The following is an 18,711-nucleotide window of genomic DNA, read 5'->3' on the forward strand; positions in this document are numbered from 1 at the left end:
ACATCGTGCCCAAGCCATTTCTGTTTACCACTCAACCTTGTATCTAGTGTGGGGCGAGGGTAGGAGGGAGGGAGGGGGCCAAAACACACCCGTGGAATGAGGTGTGGAGTCAATTGGCCAGAAGTTTTAACACGACTTGTACTCCCTTGGAGTCGTGTTTCTTCAGTTTTGCAACACGTGGTTGCAACTGACTTTTCACATTATCTGACACTCCAGGTACTGAAGACTCTAGTAAACTGAAAATAGAAAAATACAGTTAACTTCAAAACATGCAAATAACTGGTTTACAAAATACCATATAACTTGTGACCTCGCCTAGAAATACGTTATCTAGGTTGCCATGCAATGCTTCTTTTTACTTAGGTGAAGCTGTGCTGGGCGTTGCCCATTTCATGAAAAATTTTGCCGGAATAAAGCCGGTTCCAGTGGCACTGCTAAATTCCCCTAATAGTGGTTTGGCTAGTCTATGGGGTTTACCATTTGTTTAAAAAACAGGTTGGAATAGAACGGTGCTAATGGTGCTGCTAAATTCCTGTACAAAGCGTGGAGCAAGCTTGGTTTGACAAGTGGTACAGGGATTTACCTATTATGTCGGTTGGAACAAAAGAAGAGGAACACATCTGATGATTTTCATCTTTTTCAGAAACCTTTCACTGGTATGAGCCGTACTATTTGAGTTTTCAACAGAAAATTTCGGTTTTTCATAAAAAAAGGTAAATGCCCCTGTATGACGAAAAATTTAACGGCTGTGAAGATTAATAGAGAGCTAAAGCACAGACGTTTTTGACCCACGGACGGCAACCGGAAAGGAGACGATCTTGTCTTTGACGCGTATGAGCGGCTTTTTGTTTATAAATGCAAGCTTTACGAGCTAAAACTAAGGCTTTCTAATTTATTTTTAGAGGTTAAAGTTCTCCAAAAAATTTAAACATTCGTCTTCTGGTTGCCGTCCGTGGCTAAAAAATGTCTGTGCTCAGCAATTAACTTACCTTGCCACAACAAAAGCACCTCTGTTCACCTTACACCACTCTAACAATGTGCCAGGATCGGTGTTTTCCAGCAGTAATTCACTGAACAGTACTTGATCTATATAATGAAGAAAACAACTTTAATTATGGATTCAGTCGTGAAGAGAATGAACTAATGGCAGAATGAAACGAGAAATGCACTTGAATGAAATTAATAGATGGATGAATGGGATGGATGGATGAGTTATTACACCTTCTTTCAGTGTTACGTGCATAGCGGCTTTCTATCAACATCCATTTTTCGACGTGCTAAACAAACAAGACGGATTAAAATCCGCCAATCACAACCCATTAGGCTTCCGTTTCCATGTAGCGAGGCCTCCAGAACACAAACAAAAGAAATTTTACAAGCATGGTTATTCATTTTTTTTTGTTTGTATCCTTTAGGCCTCGCTACCAAGCTGAATTTTAATATATCAAAAGAAGCCTACAGCATGACCTTCTTAGCTTGTGGGCTCATTTGCATGAAACCAACACCAGTGTGCATCGGTTTTCACTGGCTCATTTCAAACAGCACGTCGAAAGACAATGTTGAAAGGCGATGCAAAAAAGATGGATGTAGAAAGATGGCTATGCACGTTACACAGAGAGCGGGTGTAAATAAATAAATGTTAAATACAATACAACTAACAGGTAGCTGATAGCATAGTACTGAACCTCACACAATCATATGTATAATAGACAGACCGTTTTACAACATTAGAAGTTTCTCTTCAAACTAGTCTTACCTAAAAAGCTAACCCCCTACACCTTACCTTTGTTGCCAGACTGTAGTCTTTCCTTGTCTTGGATTATAAGTCTCTTTAAAGCATAATGTCCAGCAGCACTCTTAATGACATGATCCTTGAAAAAAGTAGAAAAACAAAAGATCAGAAACAAGAAGTATTGAAAAGGAGACAAGGCTTGATCAGCACCACTGGAGTATTAATCCTGTATAGGAACAAAATTCAATAAAGTTAAGATTTTTAAGATTGAGAGAAGTATTACACAAACTACTTAGCCTGTTCCAGGCTCTCGGTAGTTATGGGAGAGCAAATAACGTGGTTGAGCCAGGAAAAAACGAGACTCGCCTTCATCCATTTTATTTTTTCCTCGCTTGCCTACGTTTTTTGGCTTTGCCCTTCAACTACCGAGAGCCTGGAACAGGCTATAGACTACTGGGCTCATGAATCTGACATGCAGGACTGAGGAGATGATCCTGTACAGGAACTAAGGAATGGAGATAAGACTGGGGAACACTGGAAAATAAGCTTTGAAAAAACAAGGCACAGAGTGGAAATTAAACTGATTAAAGCTGTAAATTCTCCTTACTTCATCATCATTTGTGGGATCCAGGTCCTTGTTGGCCACATTGGAAATAGCCAACATGGCAGGCTTCACATCACCTTGAAGGAAAATCAAAAATGGACTTTGGAAATTGCAATGTATCACAAAGTTTGCAGATTTATAATAGACGAAAAACAAGTTTGTTTTCTGCCTGGAATCCCATCTCCAGGACTTAACAGAGCACCCCATCCATCAAAAAATAAATGAAAATGAAACACCACCTGCACCCCTATCAAACACCTCTTTCTCCACCTCTCATTTCTAAGTAACATAAGGGTGGCATTGCAACAAAATGTACTCTTCTTCTTGATATGGCAATAAATTTATCAAATAGGGTATTTGGCTTACTGTCGATTGCATCTACCTGTGAACGCACGCGCTGAAAACATTTTTTCAATTGACGTCAAACGTCAGCGTTTCGGGTGTCAATTTTTAATTTTTAGCCCCCCGAAACGCGAATTTTTTCCCCAAAAATACTCACCATAAAAATTGGGGAAGGGGGAAAATTTTAATAAAAAATTTTTATATTGTTTTTTTTTTATATTCACACATAAAATAATTTTTTTTTAGAAGATTTTTTTTTTTTTTTTTTTCCCCTTCTTTGTTTTTTTTTTTTTTGCGGACCGTTGCCGTACAAACATTAAATTCAAATTTTTCCAAACTCTTTTTTTTTTTTAAAAATTTTTTCCGCCCCCGCCTCGCAGGAACACATAAGTTTAAGGCTGGGGAACAATAACTGTATCTGGAGAGCTAGCTTATTTAAGAACTTTTTCGTACCGGTGCATTTCAGAAGAGCAACCAAGACAAGTTGACAGCCTCCTTTATCAAATAACAACTCTTCTCCATTTTTCTCAACCAGCTCTAACAGAGCGGGAGAAATTCCTTCCAACAATTCTTTTTGTCTCTGCTCTGAATCCTTTTTGCTGTAGAGGAAAAAAACAGGAAAGACCTTCAATAACAATAATGCTAACATTCAAATTTGAAAAACTTGTCTTTTACTGGCAGAAAAAAATACAGACATCTGAAGGAACCACCAAACAAACACAGGGAACCCATTAGATAAGTAAGGGTAGCTACTGCTAGTAAGGACAGCGACACAGCATGGCTGAGTGGTTTAGGGTACTGGCGTTGTAATCCGGAGGTCCAAACTCTTCTACCCTGCCACTAGTTGGAGTTTGATCTTGGTTGTACCAAGTTCAAATCCTCGTCACACTTTGTATATAGCCAGCAACTAGTCTGCCTCCTGCTAGTTGGGAATTTTGGCCATGTTATGTTCATTTAAATGTTTGTTTCCTTTTTTTCAGTGGCATGCCTGCAAACTAGCTATCTCGAAGCTTAGTGCATGAGCACTATAAAAAGACAACAGTTACATTTTTACATTAATTTTTACAAAGAGCGAACAGGGAGAAGAAGCGCGAAGCCGACAGCCAGACGCGCCGACGGAAAAAAGAAGGACGGAAAAAATTTTTACATCAAGAACTGTTTTTTGACATCCCTCACTGAAGAACCCAATGAGGTCTGAGCGTTATTGTCCAATCAGAATAACAATAACAATCACATGATTGTTTATACCTGTTTACATTTCCATCTCCTTTCTGGAGTAACTCTACTGCAGTGGGATGGAAGTGAGCTGGGCTCCTGGGACACAACAGATACATTAAAACCTTCCTGCCATAGGTGTCCAAAGCTAACTCTTGAAGGGAAGGCTGGATTTCCTGTTAAGGAAGTAAAACCAAGGACCTTAATAAAAATTTTTATTATTATGCATCCATGACATTAGGCTCTGTTTACATTATTGTATGTTATTCTACGACTAATAAACTTTTATTTTGGTACAGTCATGATTTTAAAAACATGACTTGAACAAGATGACAGCATATTTAACTGATATACATGTACATGTATATTTTCTTACAAAGTATTGCACAGAAGGTGAATGCCCAGTGGCAATATTCTAAACATGCATGATATAAAAGACAATTCTTGAATACATAAAAATGTGAATCCTACCGGGAACATAATTTTCTTGACAAGCACTGTGTCATCAACACAATCAAATAATGCTAGCAGTACAAGATGACCAAACTCTTCCTAAAAAAACAATAAATACCGGTAAATAAACATTGATATTTTTTAAATACTTTTTCAAAATATCTTGTACAAAGTTTAACGTGAAATTCTTGAGACTTGATGGTTCAAGAAAGAAATATTTGCCACACCATTTTAACACTAATCCATGCTTCTAAATTTTAACACTAAACACTAATCCATGCTTCATAAAAGATAGTGTGCAATATTTTACGCAGTACTTGCTAAGCAGGCTAAGTAAAGAAGTGAATCTAATTCTGAAGCAAATTAAAATAAAACTTATCCATAACAGGCAGTTTTGAGTTACAAAATTAGTATCATTCTTGGTGTGTACATAAATTTTGATGTGTAGTTAGTCAGAGGTTAAAAAAAAACAAAGCCAAAAACATAAACCCAACAAAGTACATACACACAGTAACAGAGAGTGTTCTTACTTTGCAGATTTTCACAAAATAACTTTTAAATGACTTGATCAGTACTTTACGATCCTGAAGGAAGATAGAAAAAGAGAATAGTCAGTAATTCTTCTCTTCTTAATCCTGACTCTCCTCTGGGAGAATAGGGCCATATAGTCAGTAATTACATTGTCCTGAAACCTGGCAATTTTGTATAGAAAGTTATTCTTTGCAACTAGGATTAGAATTATGTATAAAAATAAGTGAAAAAAATCTTTTTTTTTTTTTTTTAATGTTTTTTTTTTTTTTTTTTTTTATTTTTATTATTTACAACTAGGATTAGTGATTCAAAATCTGATAGAGTTTAATTCAAATGTCACTGGTATTGAGTCTCAATTTTCTTTTTGTGATGTTTGTTTTTTTTTGCCTTTTTATTTTTCCGTTGTTACAGAGTCTTGATTTCTTTTTTGCAAGTCTGGCAATAAGTCTCAGGCTTGCAAGAAGGATATATTATTTAGTTTTGCTGCTGTGCTGAAAAGTCTTGGACTTACAAAATGCCACCCACAGAAACATCGAAATCGAAAAACCAAAGTGATGGACCTGAGTTATGACATCCTAAATGTAGTGCCATTCCCCTTTCTCATCAGAAAATTAAAACAACATCTACTTTATCTCACCTTTGTTGTTCCATGCCATAAACAATGCATGCCGACTCGAGCTCCATCATGAGTGTGAAGAATAAGAACTACACAGTCTTTGATTAACTCAATCATTTCCTGGGATAAAGAAATGGCTGCTTTTACATTCAACTGGATGGTTTAAATTTATAACACTTGCCAAAACGGTTAGGTAACACTATTACAGTGCGGCTACTGTAACCGGGGTCACCCAGACAAAGTTAGCTTCAGCCAATGAAATGTCGAGTACAGAACAAAGAAATTTCAACTTCTTCGTTCGCCACGAAAACAGATCGATACAAACTTTGGCCGTATGGCGGCTCTGAATTTTCAATTAATTTCAATTGCATCCGTTTTGAACTTGAGTGGTTGTGACAGCAACATTTGGAAGGTAAATATTAGCGATGTTTATGTAAGAGAAGTTCGAAACTGTGTAAAAACGGGGAAAGAAACGACCGTATCGTTTGTGTCAATGGTGCGTGGCGGAGTTTGCTCGTGACAATTTCAAGTTTTCTCTACGGCATCAACTGGAGTTTTGGTAGCTGTACCATTTGGAAAATAAATACACGTGATGCTAGCGAAGGAAGACATTCTGCGCTGTATAACGTACCAGTGAAAGTGGCGATGCCAACATTTTTTTGCCGTTTGAGTAAATAAAAATAAAATTTCAATTTGTTCACTCGTGAAGCTTATGTTTTTGCGTGTTTATTCAAGCTAGCTGAATTGCCGAAACTTTCGGATGTATACGGCCGATACGCTTTCGGTGGAACTCAACGATCGGACATCGCAGAAAACTTAATTTATCACCGTCTGGTAATGTGCTTCGTTGTTTGCAAATACGCCACGCACTCTGCCTAACCTATGACCGTCGCTTTGAAATTGTCACGAGCGAACTCCGCCACGCACCATTGACACAGACGATACGGTCTCGAATACGGTCGTTTCTTTCCCCGTTTTTTACATAAACATCGCTAATATTTACCTTCCAAATGTTGCTGTCACAACCACTCAAGTTCAAAACGGATGCAATTGAAATTAATTGAAAATTCAGAGCCGCCATACGGCCAAAGTTTGTATCGATCTGTTTTCGTGGCGAACGAAGAAGTTGAAATTTCTTTGTTCAGTACTCGACATTTCATTGGCTGAAGCTAAAAATGTAGAAATCTTTTGTTTCAGTTCTGCTTTGTGATTGGTTAACTTTGTCTGGGTGACCCCGGTTACAGTAGCCGCACTGCATTTCTGAGTTATATAAACACACAGGAATTTTTAAGAACAAGAGAGAAGTGAACAGAGTAGCACAATGTGCAGCCAAGTGCTTCTTGCATTTCTTAAGCATTCTTAAAAATTCCCAAGTGTTTATTCCCAAGAGTTTTTATTTCTTTTCTAAAATGTTAAGAAAGTACTTGTTCTCAAACGCCTGATAAAAGCTGTTACTCATCACATTTAGAACCTTGTAGTAGTACATACCGATCTTGCATTTTCATTAGCGTGTGTGAGGTATTCCAGGAGGACTCTGTGGACTATACTGTGACCAATAACTGATCTACAGAAAACAAAAAATAATGCTGAGTTTGTTATGGTCTTGTCGCTGATGTACTCTATAGACGTCTTCTGTTCTAGCCTGAATTTCAGACATCCCTCCTTGGAGGGATGTCTGAAATTCAGGCTACTTCTGTTCCTGTTTAATTCTGTGCATTTTTTTAACTTGCATTTTTGTGCACATTTCAAGTGAAATGGATAACATCCCCTTCCTGAATTGCACAATCCCAGATTGTCTTGAGAGGAAAAAATTAATGTCGAATGAATGCTGATTCACCATAAAATCAGGCCCGTAGGGTGGGGGGGGGGGGAAGCATGCACATTTGTTGCATTTTGTTTTGTGGATTTCTGGACAAACCTCTTAGTCTAAGACAGTACGTGTGTAAGCATTGCAAAAGACTCCAAACCAAAATTTCTTAAAGTTATAGAATTACCCCCGAGAACAAACAGATTTTGGCACTACATGTATAATGAGAAGTTTTAATCTTTTGGATTGGTTAATTGATGCTCGTCTTGCTTTTTATCCTTGTCCTGGCGCCCGCAGCAATCAGAACTAGCGTTGGTTGGCTGGATAAGCAAGCATGCACATTTGTTGCATTTTGTTTTGTGGATTTCTGGACAAACCTCTTAGTCTAAGACAGTACGTGTGTAAGCATTGCAAAAGACTCCAAACCAAAATTTCTTAAAGTTATAGAATTACCCCGAGAACAAACAGATATTATGTACTTGCTAAGACATGGAACATGTTCAGTAGTTGTTTCTAAAGTATACATAATTGTATAACATGTCAGATAATTTATCATTCTTTCAATTTCTTGTCCACTCATTGATACACCCTGAATGTAATTTTAATATTTGTGTTTTGAAAACTGTCTAAATGCACACACTCATTTCTGAACATTTCAGAATTTTTTTTAGAATAAAAATTACTTTCCAAAGAGCTAATATCAAAGGAAAATGTATCCTACTTTAGAAATGATGTAAAAATGTAGGAAATGGCACTTGAGAGAACCTAAATTTGCAAAATTTCCTGGGACCCCCTAAAGGCTTGCGCCTTCGACGCTCAAGTTAGCGCCTCCGACATTAAAAAATACCTACCAAAAAATAAAAGAACCCCCTCTACAAAATCCACCCTACGGGCCTGGAAATCTTATCCAGAAATGCTCAACTGCTTTACATGAGCTACAATGGAGTTATGCATTTTTAAAGTTACAATTTTTTATGCAAAGCTTACCTGTCTACAAGAGGAAGTAAAGCATCTTTCATATATTTGAGAATTCCAGGTTTCCTGGCTGGTTCAGATTTCAACACTTTTTCCAAAGAGTTTAGTTCTGATGACTGCAAAAAACAACAACAATTTCAACATCCACAAAGCTTAACATGTATTACATGTACATATCACTGTTCCAAACATTGAACTGGTATATCTTTCATAATATTCATTGCGTCAAACCTTCAGTACAAATCATTGGCTGAATTACCTTAAAGAAAGCAAAGTCAGCTCCATAAAATTCCTGAATGAGGAAGGCTTTTTGTGCAGAGTTTGCATAGTCACTGTATATAGTCTCAAGAATAGATGACGCCTCCTGAAAATTAATATATCAAGAATACAGTAAGCTACAAATAATAGATTATACATGTATGTACTCTAACATTTAAAAATAGTTAATTAGCGGCAATCAGGCTTATTGGGGGTCCGGGAGGGGAGGAGGAAGGGGATATTCCCATATATGGGCTACACAGGTATATACTGCTCAACAGGGTATGCTTTTTTGCTTTCCTGACTCTGGAACAGGGTATAGAAGTCAGTCTTTCTCCCTGGAACAGGGAAGGTTTTTTCCTGGAATCCTGATAGCTACAAAACTCCCCTCCCCTTGTCGCTTTATCTTCATGCCACAGATGAAGTCAAGTGAACACTTGTGATATTCTCTGACCAGTGTTTTTTTAATATCTACCGGTATGTATTTATTCCATAATGCATATTGCCTGGAACAGGGTACATATATTCCCAATGTTTGTCTGGAACAGGGTCGCAAATTCATCTTATTTGCTCTGGAATAGGTCTAGGGTCTCAGAGACTCAGCAGCAGCACCCCCCCCCTCCCATCTCCTCCCCAGTATAGATCAGGAAAATGATGTGACTTTAAACACAGTGACACAATGCCAGGCAAATTTTTGGAAAACTTGAGAACCTGATGCAGTTCACTTATGAAATTTAACTTTCTGACCTTGTGCCTGATAAGTTTGCGGACTTGTCCATAAAAACACTTGATAATGACATCACGCTGCTTCTTTGTTCTGTGTGACAAGATCAATTTTCATTAGGTTTAATAAGAGTTCGTCAACACTAACCATGAAAGCAAAAGAAGTGGTGTCAGAAATAGACATATTACAATCTGGTGAAAATAAACACATGACATAAGTAGAAGCAGGAACCCTGCTTTCATTTATAAAATGTTTGCATGGGACTGGTATTGATTTTTTTGATTGGCTAAATTCTTCTGCTTATGGTTTTGATTCTGTTCACATTCTTCTCATTAAAGCATAAGTGTTGGAATCAATGTAACCAAGCAAATTTATACCTACCCATATTTTAAAAACTTTTTCACAAAGAACTTTGAATATTTCGACTTGATCAACTCTCCAAAATCATCTGAAATTAAAGAAATTGATAGAAAAATATTACTGTAAGTTGAATCATTCACTCAAATATACAGCTGTTTTTAAAAAACATCTCTTGCTCAATGTTCTAGAACAAAGTTAATTTTCAAGTCACAATTGCCTGGCCTACTAATTTAAAGGCCCATGTTCATCCATTTGGCTTTGTAGCCGTTTTTTATTGTTTTGAAACCATAATGTCACTTCAAAACAAGAACACATGACTGCAAAGCCAAACAGGTGAACATGGAACTTAAATATCATACACCGGTAAATCTATTTACATGATGATGTTGTACCTTTAAACTGCTCAAAGAGTTTCTGTCTTTGTTCTACTGTGCCAAACTTAACACAAGCCTGAATTACACGACCTGTGTCATGCTTGAAAATCACCTGAAAAAAGAAACAGGTGGTAAACTTAGATATGTCTGAAATGATGCAGATTTTTAAAATGAATAAATAAATAAATAAATAAATATTATAAAATAAATCTAAAATGTTTTATTGACACGTCAAATTTTGTAACTGAGGGGAAAAGTCCTCTCTACGAAATTACGAACACCTCAAGATTACCTACAAAGTTATTAAATATACTTATTAATAAGTAACTAAAAATTACAAATATTGAAACTATATGTATGTATAAAAAGAAGGGGGTTGAGAAGTCATGTGTGTCACAAAGTACAACCCCTTACAGTGAATATTGCTAAGTAAGATCATGTTTATGTATTACGATTTTTAAAATTGATTTTAAGATGGCAGGTTTCCTGATTTGGTTTGCAGAAAAAATTATAAATTAGAGTAAACTTACTTCATGGGAGTGACCAGCAATTAGATTTAAAATCTTTTCTACCAATTCTGATTTCTCAGCTTTGGAACTTTTTTTCCTGATAAAACAAACCAAGAAAAGTAAACTAAAACATTCAGTCATGTTTACCTTAATTTGTGACATACTAGATAATACATTTTAATGCAAAAGAGAGTAAATAAAAGATTTATGTCTGATGGCACGTGAATAAGATAGACTTTATTTATCCCCAATAACTGTCAAGTGTAATCAATGTGTAATTAACCCTTTCTATATCTGTCAACATAATGTCATTACAATCCACCATATGGAAAAAAGATGGTGGCTGTTCATTTTATTACAATACCTTGCAAACCTAACACCACCAACAGAACACAAAGACAGCCAATATCTGTACTTGTACTAACAACATTGTTAATGCAGGTTTTTTTTTGGAGCTTTTCTACGCGTTTTTATGAGCATTTTTAAGGTTTTCATATGCTAGGAATTATAGGTATATGTAACAGTTGCCGTATTTTTTGGTAAGGTGGGTTGTAATAAGGTTTTCACATGCTAGGAATAATAGGTAAATGGAACAGTCACAATATTTTTCGGTAAGGTGGGTTGCAATAACATTTTGTTGCCATCAAAACACACTCTCTTTCAAAAGCTTGAACTTTCAAATGCTTTACTTAACAAACCTTCTTATACTCTCGTACAGCTGTTTGAGACTGTGAACCAAGTCATAGTTATTGTCATCTTGTTTCCGACGGAAATCCTTCCTCTCCTTTTTCTTCATCTGCCAGATGTTGGGCTTGTCATCAGAATCTACATGGCAAATGTGTACATGTGAAATTATACAAGAACTGAAAAGTTCTTGTGTGCTCAATGATTGAAATTATGGCTGTTAAAAGTACAGACCATAAAAATGATGTAACCTATAATGCAATGTAAGGCATACTTTGGAAAACTTGATAAAATACCACAACTTTTCCAAAAACAGGATCCAGGAAGTTGTAGAACAACAACTGGAACATTTAGGAAAACATTTTCCACAAATCTTGCATTTGTGCACTATTTAGCACTGATTTACCAACTAATTTGCTGGTAAATTTTCCATATTATTGCATATGCTCCACACTCTTATAAATACTTATAGAGTAAGACCATGGAAAATGTGGTTTATTTGTTAAATGTGCAGTTCCAGAAAATATCTATACACACCCCATGGAAATTCATTGGAAATTCCGAGAGGGTGAGGGGTCTCAAAAGCCACATTTTTAAAGGAATGTTTGAGGCTTAATTGGAATTTCTTAAGGGGTGGGGAAATTCAATCCAAAGAACTTTCTTTGGAAGAGGTATGAAAATTTCTTGAAACAACACATGTCTACATGTAGATTCACTCTCTTTCAAAGCTTCCAGAATCTAGGCCCTTTCCAGTCTGTGTCTGAATTTCAAAAATTTTGTATGAAAAGAAAGGAAAGAGCATTCACGCAGGTTTAATATATGTATTTGTCCTGCCAATAACAGCATTTTTAGACTGACAACCTTTTCTAGACATTCCCACACATTAACTGCATCCGTAAAGCAGTATAGGTTATCTGTAAGTTTAATTTTTAATCAGCACTGGAACATTTACCTTTGTTGTGTTCTCCTGGGCCTGATGATTTCATCTTTTTAACAAAATCTTTAGTTCCACCACCATCACTTAGTTTTCGTTTCATGGCTTTGCCGCTGTCAAATTTTCCTTTTCCAGTTCTACTTTGTGATTCCTTGTTATTTTTTTGAAAATGTTTATCACTTTTCTTGTTTTCATATTCCTGTTTGGAGTGTCCTTTCTGTGGGCTTTCTTGTTCACCTTTCCACTTCTTTGCTTTGAACTTCTTCTGTTTGTGATCATCTACATTACTAGCTTTCCTTTTTTGTCCCAGTGAAGCATCTCCTTTAAAATCTTTGGAAAATGTTTTTGGCTTAACCTTCAGTTTGATGTCATCACCCTTCCCTTTGAATTTCTTCTTGAAACTCTTTGATCCACTGGAAAAATTAACAAGAAGCATATCCAGATGAAGAGAATTTATCTAATGTAGTAATATTACATTCTTAATTAACTCTCATACATGTGCTTGGACGGATACAGATTGACACAGGCTGACTTCAACATTTCACAAAGGGGAGAGGGGATGGAAGGCAGATGCATCACTTTGATGAGCTATTGCGTTAGTGTCCCAAGAGTATTGACCAGGGTTGTAGTCTTGCCTTGTTTCTTGACTCTACAGCTGAGACACTTTCTCATTGTTTATATAACTTTGCCAAAATTTGCTTTGTACCTGATTAAGCTATTTGCAGCTGATATCATGTTTAAGGGAAAAGCAGAAACTAGAAACAAGTACACCAGTAGGAGAAGTGCTTCTAACAAATAGATCTCAAAATAGAACGACCCAAAAATTATTGCAAAACAGGACGCAAGTAAGATTGACATTACTTAAGCTTAGTTTATCTCTGTTATCTGGTCAAGGAGAGCTATTCCTTCTCGTATATACTGTTATTTATTGTCTAATAAACTGTTTTATTGCGTTCGACGAAGGAGAGCGCAAGCCTAATTTTGCATTTGTGTCCTGTGTCTTTTGAGTTGGTATGCCTGTGTACTGTTATGCGGAACGAATCGAGCCGTAATGCGCGCGCATATGTATGGACACCAGATTGGCCGCCCCGATTGATTTTTGCAGGGGCAAATCTTGGCCGGGAAACTGGTAGCCACAAATGGCCTCGATTTCATGCAAAACAAGATGGCGTCCCAAACGGAGCTTAGAAACATTATTTTGCTTGAAAAAAAAGGGTTAAAAACGTGTTGCCAAAATTTTAATTTTGCCAAAAATGTCATGGAGAACACTAGAAGGTTATCATCCAAGGTAGCAGAGTTCTCTTCAGCCACCAAACGTCATAAAAAGAGTGGAAATCGAGTAAGTCGATGCGTAGTTTCATACGGAGTTCGTTCGTAGGTAAACCAGCGTATTTTCCTGCAATTATATGTTGCACAAAACTACAAATTGTTAGAATTAAATGCATCGAGAGTGGGTATAATACGGATCGAAATTGTTTTATCACTTTTTTGAATTTGTGATATATTGTTATTCCTAGAAACACTAGACGTTTTGACGAAGAAATCGTTGTGTGAATGTAATATGCGTGTAGTGGATTACTGTGTGAATTATGTCTGTGGAATTTTAAATCGAAGTGAAACTATTTTCAGAAGTTTGTGGAAGTTTAAATCTCGTTTAGTGCCAAACGATAACAAGTCAAGTGAAATAAATAATTATTTTTGTGTAAATAATATTTCATTCATTCTATCTTCTTTTGGCTCGTCACACAATCTTTCTCACACTTATCCTCCTCGCCTTTAGTGAGGTATAAGCATAGTAACTAACTTTGACATAAGGCGTACTACAAGTAGGCCGACCATGTCGGTTTTTTTGCCACTGCCTGCTTACCTTGGGTCTATTTTACCTATAGGTCGAACGCACTCCCCTAATCTCTGATTACTACTAGTCTTACTGTTAATGATTCTCGGGTTGTTTACGTGGATTCTTTGTCATTAGTACCCGGGTTTTAGTTTACATTTACACTAACAAAACAGATGATGCACTACGAACAGTCTTGAATAATAGGAGACGTTTGCTAAATAAATAGGACATGACGGCCTTTTCATTCTAATGATATTTGCTGATGTAACTGTGTCGTTGAAAGAATGAAAAGGCGGTCGAAATCCAACATTTAAAGGAACAAAACGAAGAAAATACCTTTTCTTTCGCTCAGCGTCCGCCATATTGAATACCCACGTGCAAAATACCTGAGCCAGCTGTTTTTCTATGTCAGCGTATTGTTTTTCGTTCCCAGTCCACTAGCTTCAACTCCATAAAATTACTCTTCCATAACCTCAAGATGCATTCGATGCGGCGTCTTCGCTTGATTCGTGAAGTTTTATCCCCCATCAAGCAGATCCGTCAAATTCATTTATCAAGCATGTCGTCGAAACCAGTACGTGCTCTGATCATGGGCCCACCTGGATCGGGTAAAGGGACTGTTTCTGAACGCATTGTAAACACGTTTAAGGTGACACACTTGTCTAGCGGAGATGTTCTCCGTTCACAAATAAAAGAAGGCACTGAAGTTGGTTTGAAAGCGAAGGCGATCGTGGAAAAGGGAGGACTTGTACCTGACGATATCATGGTAGAACTTATATTGAACAAAATGAAGGAGTTATCTGGAGGCAGTTGGCTTTTAGATGGTACCTGTCGTTTTATTATGTTTTGCCTTATTTTTCTGATGTTTTGCAATGCTGCATAGACTATATTTACAAATGTACTGTACAGATCTGGGCGGAGTTGATTCGAAATCATATGTTAGCTATTGGACCTAATATTTTGGCAGAAAATATGTTCATATTTCTTTTGAGAGAGAAGTAAATGCTTTAAGCTTTCTACAACTGTTTTTGCAATAGCACAAAATTTACAGTAGTAAACAGACGGGATAAATTAAAATGATGAAGAGAGAATATAAAGGCTCAAGTGCACATCGTGAGGACTGCAACAAACAATATGTACCTCTTGTCTGTTAGAAAGAAATAATGTTTCCAAATTCTGCAATGATCATTGTTTACCAGATGTGTTTTGAAAAAGGGAAAAGGTGTTTGAATTAACATTTTTTGCAATTTCTTTGTTTCTATTCTGGTCGTAAACGGTAACAGTGGCTGGGTTTGTTGCGGAATATCTGTGGAATTGATCGGAAGGAGACATAAAACAATAGACTCTATTCTTATTCCATGAGATGCAAAAATAATTGTTTCAATCAATCACTGTCACTTCTTAACAGAGTCAAATAGTAGTTATCAGTAACACAAGTTGCTATGAAATTTATTTACAGGTTTTCCAAGGACTGTTATTCAGGCTGAAAAGCTGGGCGAGAGGCAGCAGCTTGATGTTGTTGTTAATTTAGATGTGCCCTTTGAGACCATTATTGATAGAATTTCAGTAAGTTTGATAACTGTAATCATTGTTTTTCATTAATTATTGACCTGGGGGACCCTCTTGTGAAAGGACTGGGGATGACAGTGTTTTAAAACTTTTTTTGCCTGCAACCCTAAAAGATACCTTCATGAGTAAAAAACTTAAGCATTTTGCCCTGAACAACCCAAGTGAGACAAAAATCGGCAATTTGCACCCCTAGTTGAGACAATCAACACCCTGTCTCTTCCCTTTCACAGGGAGTCCCACCCCGGGGATTCGTTACTATGGTGGCCTAGTCGTCTTAGTCTTAGTCATCTTAGTCTTCTTAGTCTCAGTCCTATTCATCCCAAGTCGTTTTCATATAGCACATGGCAAAGGGAGACACATGCGAGGTGGGGGACCCATCTATCCCTGCGCTGTACTCCCTGCGCTGTATGAAGACAACTGGGGATGAGTCAGGGGCCGATGCACCTAGATAACTGTTAGTCCAGCAACATTTTAAATCTACCTACACCACCCCCAAAGGAGCTTGGGAGAACCCCTGAGCTGAAGTGCAAGGTTGTTACGAGAGAGTTCTGAACATGTTTTTGTTTCTTGTAGAAACGGTGGATTCATCCAGCCAGTGGTAAGACGTACAACTTGGATTTCAACCCACCTAAAGTACCAGTAAGTCGACAGTATTATAATAATATTCATAATAACTGTACAAGATGTTTTATTAGATGTATCAGTCCATCTCTTTACTGATTTCTTTACTAATTGTCATACTTTTTTTACTAGTCGGCTGAGAAATTGGTGGTGCCAATGGTGGATTTCGGGGTGGATCCCAAGTGGTCCAGGTCCCCCTTTTGCTGACAAATAAATAGCCTGAAGGGTGGAAAATCCCCACCCAATATTGGAACAAGAAAGGGGCCACACTCACTCTGAGGCCTCTCTGTTTTGAGCAAAGAGGGGCAAATTTTCATTTTGCCTCTTTGCCCCCCCCCCCCCTTCTTTTAAGCACCTCTCGATTGGCCACTGTTACATTCCAGAAATGAAAAACACTATAAGCAACGTAAAACAGCAACAACAGTACCTTACCCGAGTCAGAACTGAAACACAAAGGGGGAAGGAGGAGGGATGTGAACCAAAGCCGTACCGAACCAACCTGAACCGAAAATGTTCTGAACACACCTATCCCCCCCTCCCCCCAGTGTGTTTCAGTTCTGACAGGGCAGGCCAAGTCGAAACTGAAACATGCAGCCACAGTGTGATTCACAACTGACATGGCCCGGGCCATGTCAAAAATGTAACATAGTTGTTTTGTTACTGTGTAAATTTTGGATCTGCTTTGGGAATTAACAGTGGCACCATAATAAGTTTGTGTTATTGTATTGGGGCAGATCCTCCCCACATAGTCCACTAAAAGGAGTACCTCTGCTGGGTGTATATCCCCTAAATAGAATGCTAGGCTGTCACAGGTTACTTGCCATCATTTTGTCAGATTGCGCTGACAATTTACTATCTCTTAATTTGAAGTTCAATACATTAACCAGGTTATTTTTGTCGGCAGGGGAAAGATGATGACACAGGAGAGGATCTTGTTCAGCGAGATGATGACAAGGTCAAATTTATATATATTATTTTTGTCTCATTGGGAAAATAAAAATGTCAACCCTCTTACATGGCAGAGAGTTTTCAGTAACTTCAGATGCATAGGGCTCTGAACACCTTCAATTTGTTTTTTATTTTAAATGTTCACCACTGTCTATTTTGCCAACAAATGATCACATGTAAATGCATACTTCCAGCATCATTTCATTATTTACTGTATTTTGTATACAGCCTGAGACTGTGCGGCAGAGACTGAAGCAATATGAAGACATGACAAAGCCGCTAATTGATTTTTACACGTAAGTACAAACTGTTATACATAAAAAGAGCTAACTGTAGCTACAAAGCCCCTGCATGCATTGCTTGCCTATTATTGTCCAGTAAGACAGTAATGCATGCCGAGGACTACAACCTGTCCTTCTGCACACATTGCATGCCTATAATACTAGTGTGATAGGCCTGCAATGTGTGCAAAGGCCTACAGCAACATAGCCCTCTGCACACATTGCATGCTCATAAAACAATAATAAAGGCCTGCAATGAGTGCATGTAGTCATATTTTATGCAAGGCCTCTTTTGATACCAGTCAAGTGCTGGTTGGCCTCCTGCCTAAATAAAGCTAACTTGACTTGACTTGCAAAGAGCTACAGCTACATGGCCCTCTGCACGTATTGCATGTCTATGAAGCTCTGTATTGTTATTGGAGCTTTTAATGAGTCAAAATTGTGTTTAAGTCTGAGGAGCTTGAGCTTGATAACTGCCTGACTTGCACCTGATAATCTCTCATGAAAAATAAATGAGATGCATTCTTCACAACATCCACCTTTATGCTGTGATTTTCTTTATGGCATGTGTTTTTTGGCCTTTTGTATTGCATAAGAAACAGCAGAAACAAGCTGCTTATACCTTTATGAGCTAGTGGTACGTTGAGAGCATTCAGAGGTCTGCATTCAAGACAAGACTGGGATCAATGTGTTCTTGGGCAAAATACTTTATTCTCAGAGTACCCCTTTCCCCAAGTAGTATACATGGGTACCGGTAAATTGTGAAGGTACCCAAATAAAATGCTTTGGCTAACCTCAGATGGTTTAAGCTTGGGTTATTAAACACTTGCTCCAGGGATTGGGTAGCAATCCCTTGGTTGGAACACATTAACCATTTCATGTTGCTATTCAGTAGTGATAACGTACTTATGTGACTTGTTATTTCACTTTATTTTATATTTTAACAGGAAACAGGGTACACTTAAGTCATTTTCTGGTACAGAAACCAATGTGATATGGCCCAAGGTCAAAGATTATCTCGCTGAGAATTTCTTCAAACAATAAGAAATATCAATATCCTGGATGCATTTTCATTCATATATAACATGAATACTGCAGAAAATGTTTATATAATGTACTGAGGTACCAGTACATTATTTTAAAATATGTGTGATATAGGTAGTTATTTCTATGGTATGTTTGATTATTCACATGGTCAACTTGACTTTTTTACATGGTAAACTGAACTTTTATGTGGTCAACTTCAATTTTGACTGTAGAAAAGGTATCAAGTTGACCCTAAAGAAGTGCAGTTGACCAAGTTGACCATGTGAAAAGTCAAACAGACCATAGAA

General features: G+C 37.4%; 2 protein-coding genes across 2 annotated transcripts; one reads left to right on the forward strand and one right to left on the reverse strand.

Moving 5' to 3' along the window:
• Positions 1-47: 47 nt before the first annotated feature.
• LOC144637737 (pumilio homolog 3-like) lies at positions 48-14,445 on the reverse strand. The gene is made up of 19 exons (XM_078496814.1): positions 14,295-14,445; positions 12,137-12,531; positions 11,199-11,325; positions 10,522-10,597; positions 10,010-10,103; positions 9,639-9,705; positions 9,281-9,350; positions 8,535-8,639; positions 8,288-8,391; positions 6,982-7,057; positions 5,515-5,613; positions 4,877-4,930; positions 4,365-4,445; positions 3,927-4,069; positions 3,132-3,277; positions 2,340-2,413; positions 1,784-1,871; positions 990-1,086; positions 48-236 (listed from the first exon to the last, which is right to left on the reverse strand). The coding sequence occupies exons 1-19, from the start codon at positions 14,318-14,320 to the stop codon at positions 110-112; spliced, it is 2,049 nt and encodes a 682-aa protein (XP_078352940.1). The 5' UTR covers positions 14,321-14,445; the 3' UTR covers positions 48-109.
• Positions 14,323-18,480, forward strand: LOC144637744 (GTP:AMP phosphotransferase AK3, mitochondrial-like). Its single transcript, XM_078496821.1, has 6 exons — positions 14,323-14,782; positions 15,418-15,524; positions 16,101-16,166; positions 17,053-17,103; positions 17,325-17,392; positions 18,325-18,480. Exons 1-6 carry the CDS (start codon positions 14,437-14,439, stop codon positions 18,419-18,421), a joined length of 735 nt encoding a protein of 244 aa, XP_078352947.1. The 5' UTR covers positions 14,323-14,436; the 3' UTR covers positions 18,422-18,480.
• The last annotated feature ends 231 nt before the right edge of the window (positions 18,481-18,711 follow it).

The sequence above is a fragment of the Oculina patagonica genome, chromosome 14 (assembly GCF_052425735.1).
Source record: "Oculina patagonica isolate OP01 chromosome 14, crgOcupat, whole genome shotgun sequence".
NCBI classification, from domain to species: domain Eukaryota; kingdom Metazoa; phylum Cnidaria; class Anthozoa; order Scleractinia; family Oculinidae; genus Oculina; species Oculina patagonica.

What these genes read in the sequence shown, in the direction of transcription:
- LOC144637737 (XM_078496814.1), bottom strand. Translation starts at nt 14,320, where the DNA reads ATGGCGGACGCTGAGCGAAAGAAAAG. An exon ending in CTGTACGAGAGTATAAGAAG is followed by an intron (nt 10,598 to 11,198) that starts GTTTGTTAAGTA and finishes TTGTTTTATCAG; the next exon opens with GAAAAAAAGTTCCAAAGCTG. An exon ending in GGAGATGGAAATGTAAACAG is followed by an intron (nt 3,278 to 3,926) that starts GTATAAACAATC and finishes TTTCCTCTACAG; the next exon opens with CAAAAAGGATTCAGAGCAGA.
- LOC144637744 (XM_078496821.1), top strand. Translation starts at nt 14,437, where the DNA reads ATGCATTCGATGCGGCGTCTTCGCTTGATTCGTGAAGTTTTATCCCCC. An exon ending in AGGCAGTTGGCTTTTAGATG is followed by an intron (nt 14,783 to 15,417) that starts GTACCTGTCGTT and finishes ATTTATTTACAG; the next exon opens with GTTTTCCAAGGACTGTTATT. An exon ending in TTCAGCGAGATGATGACAAG is followed by an intron (nt 17,104 to 17,324) that starts GTCAAATTTATA and finishes TTTTGTATACAG; the next exon opens with CCTGAGACTGTGCGGCAGAG.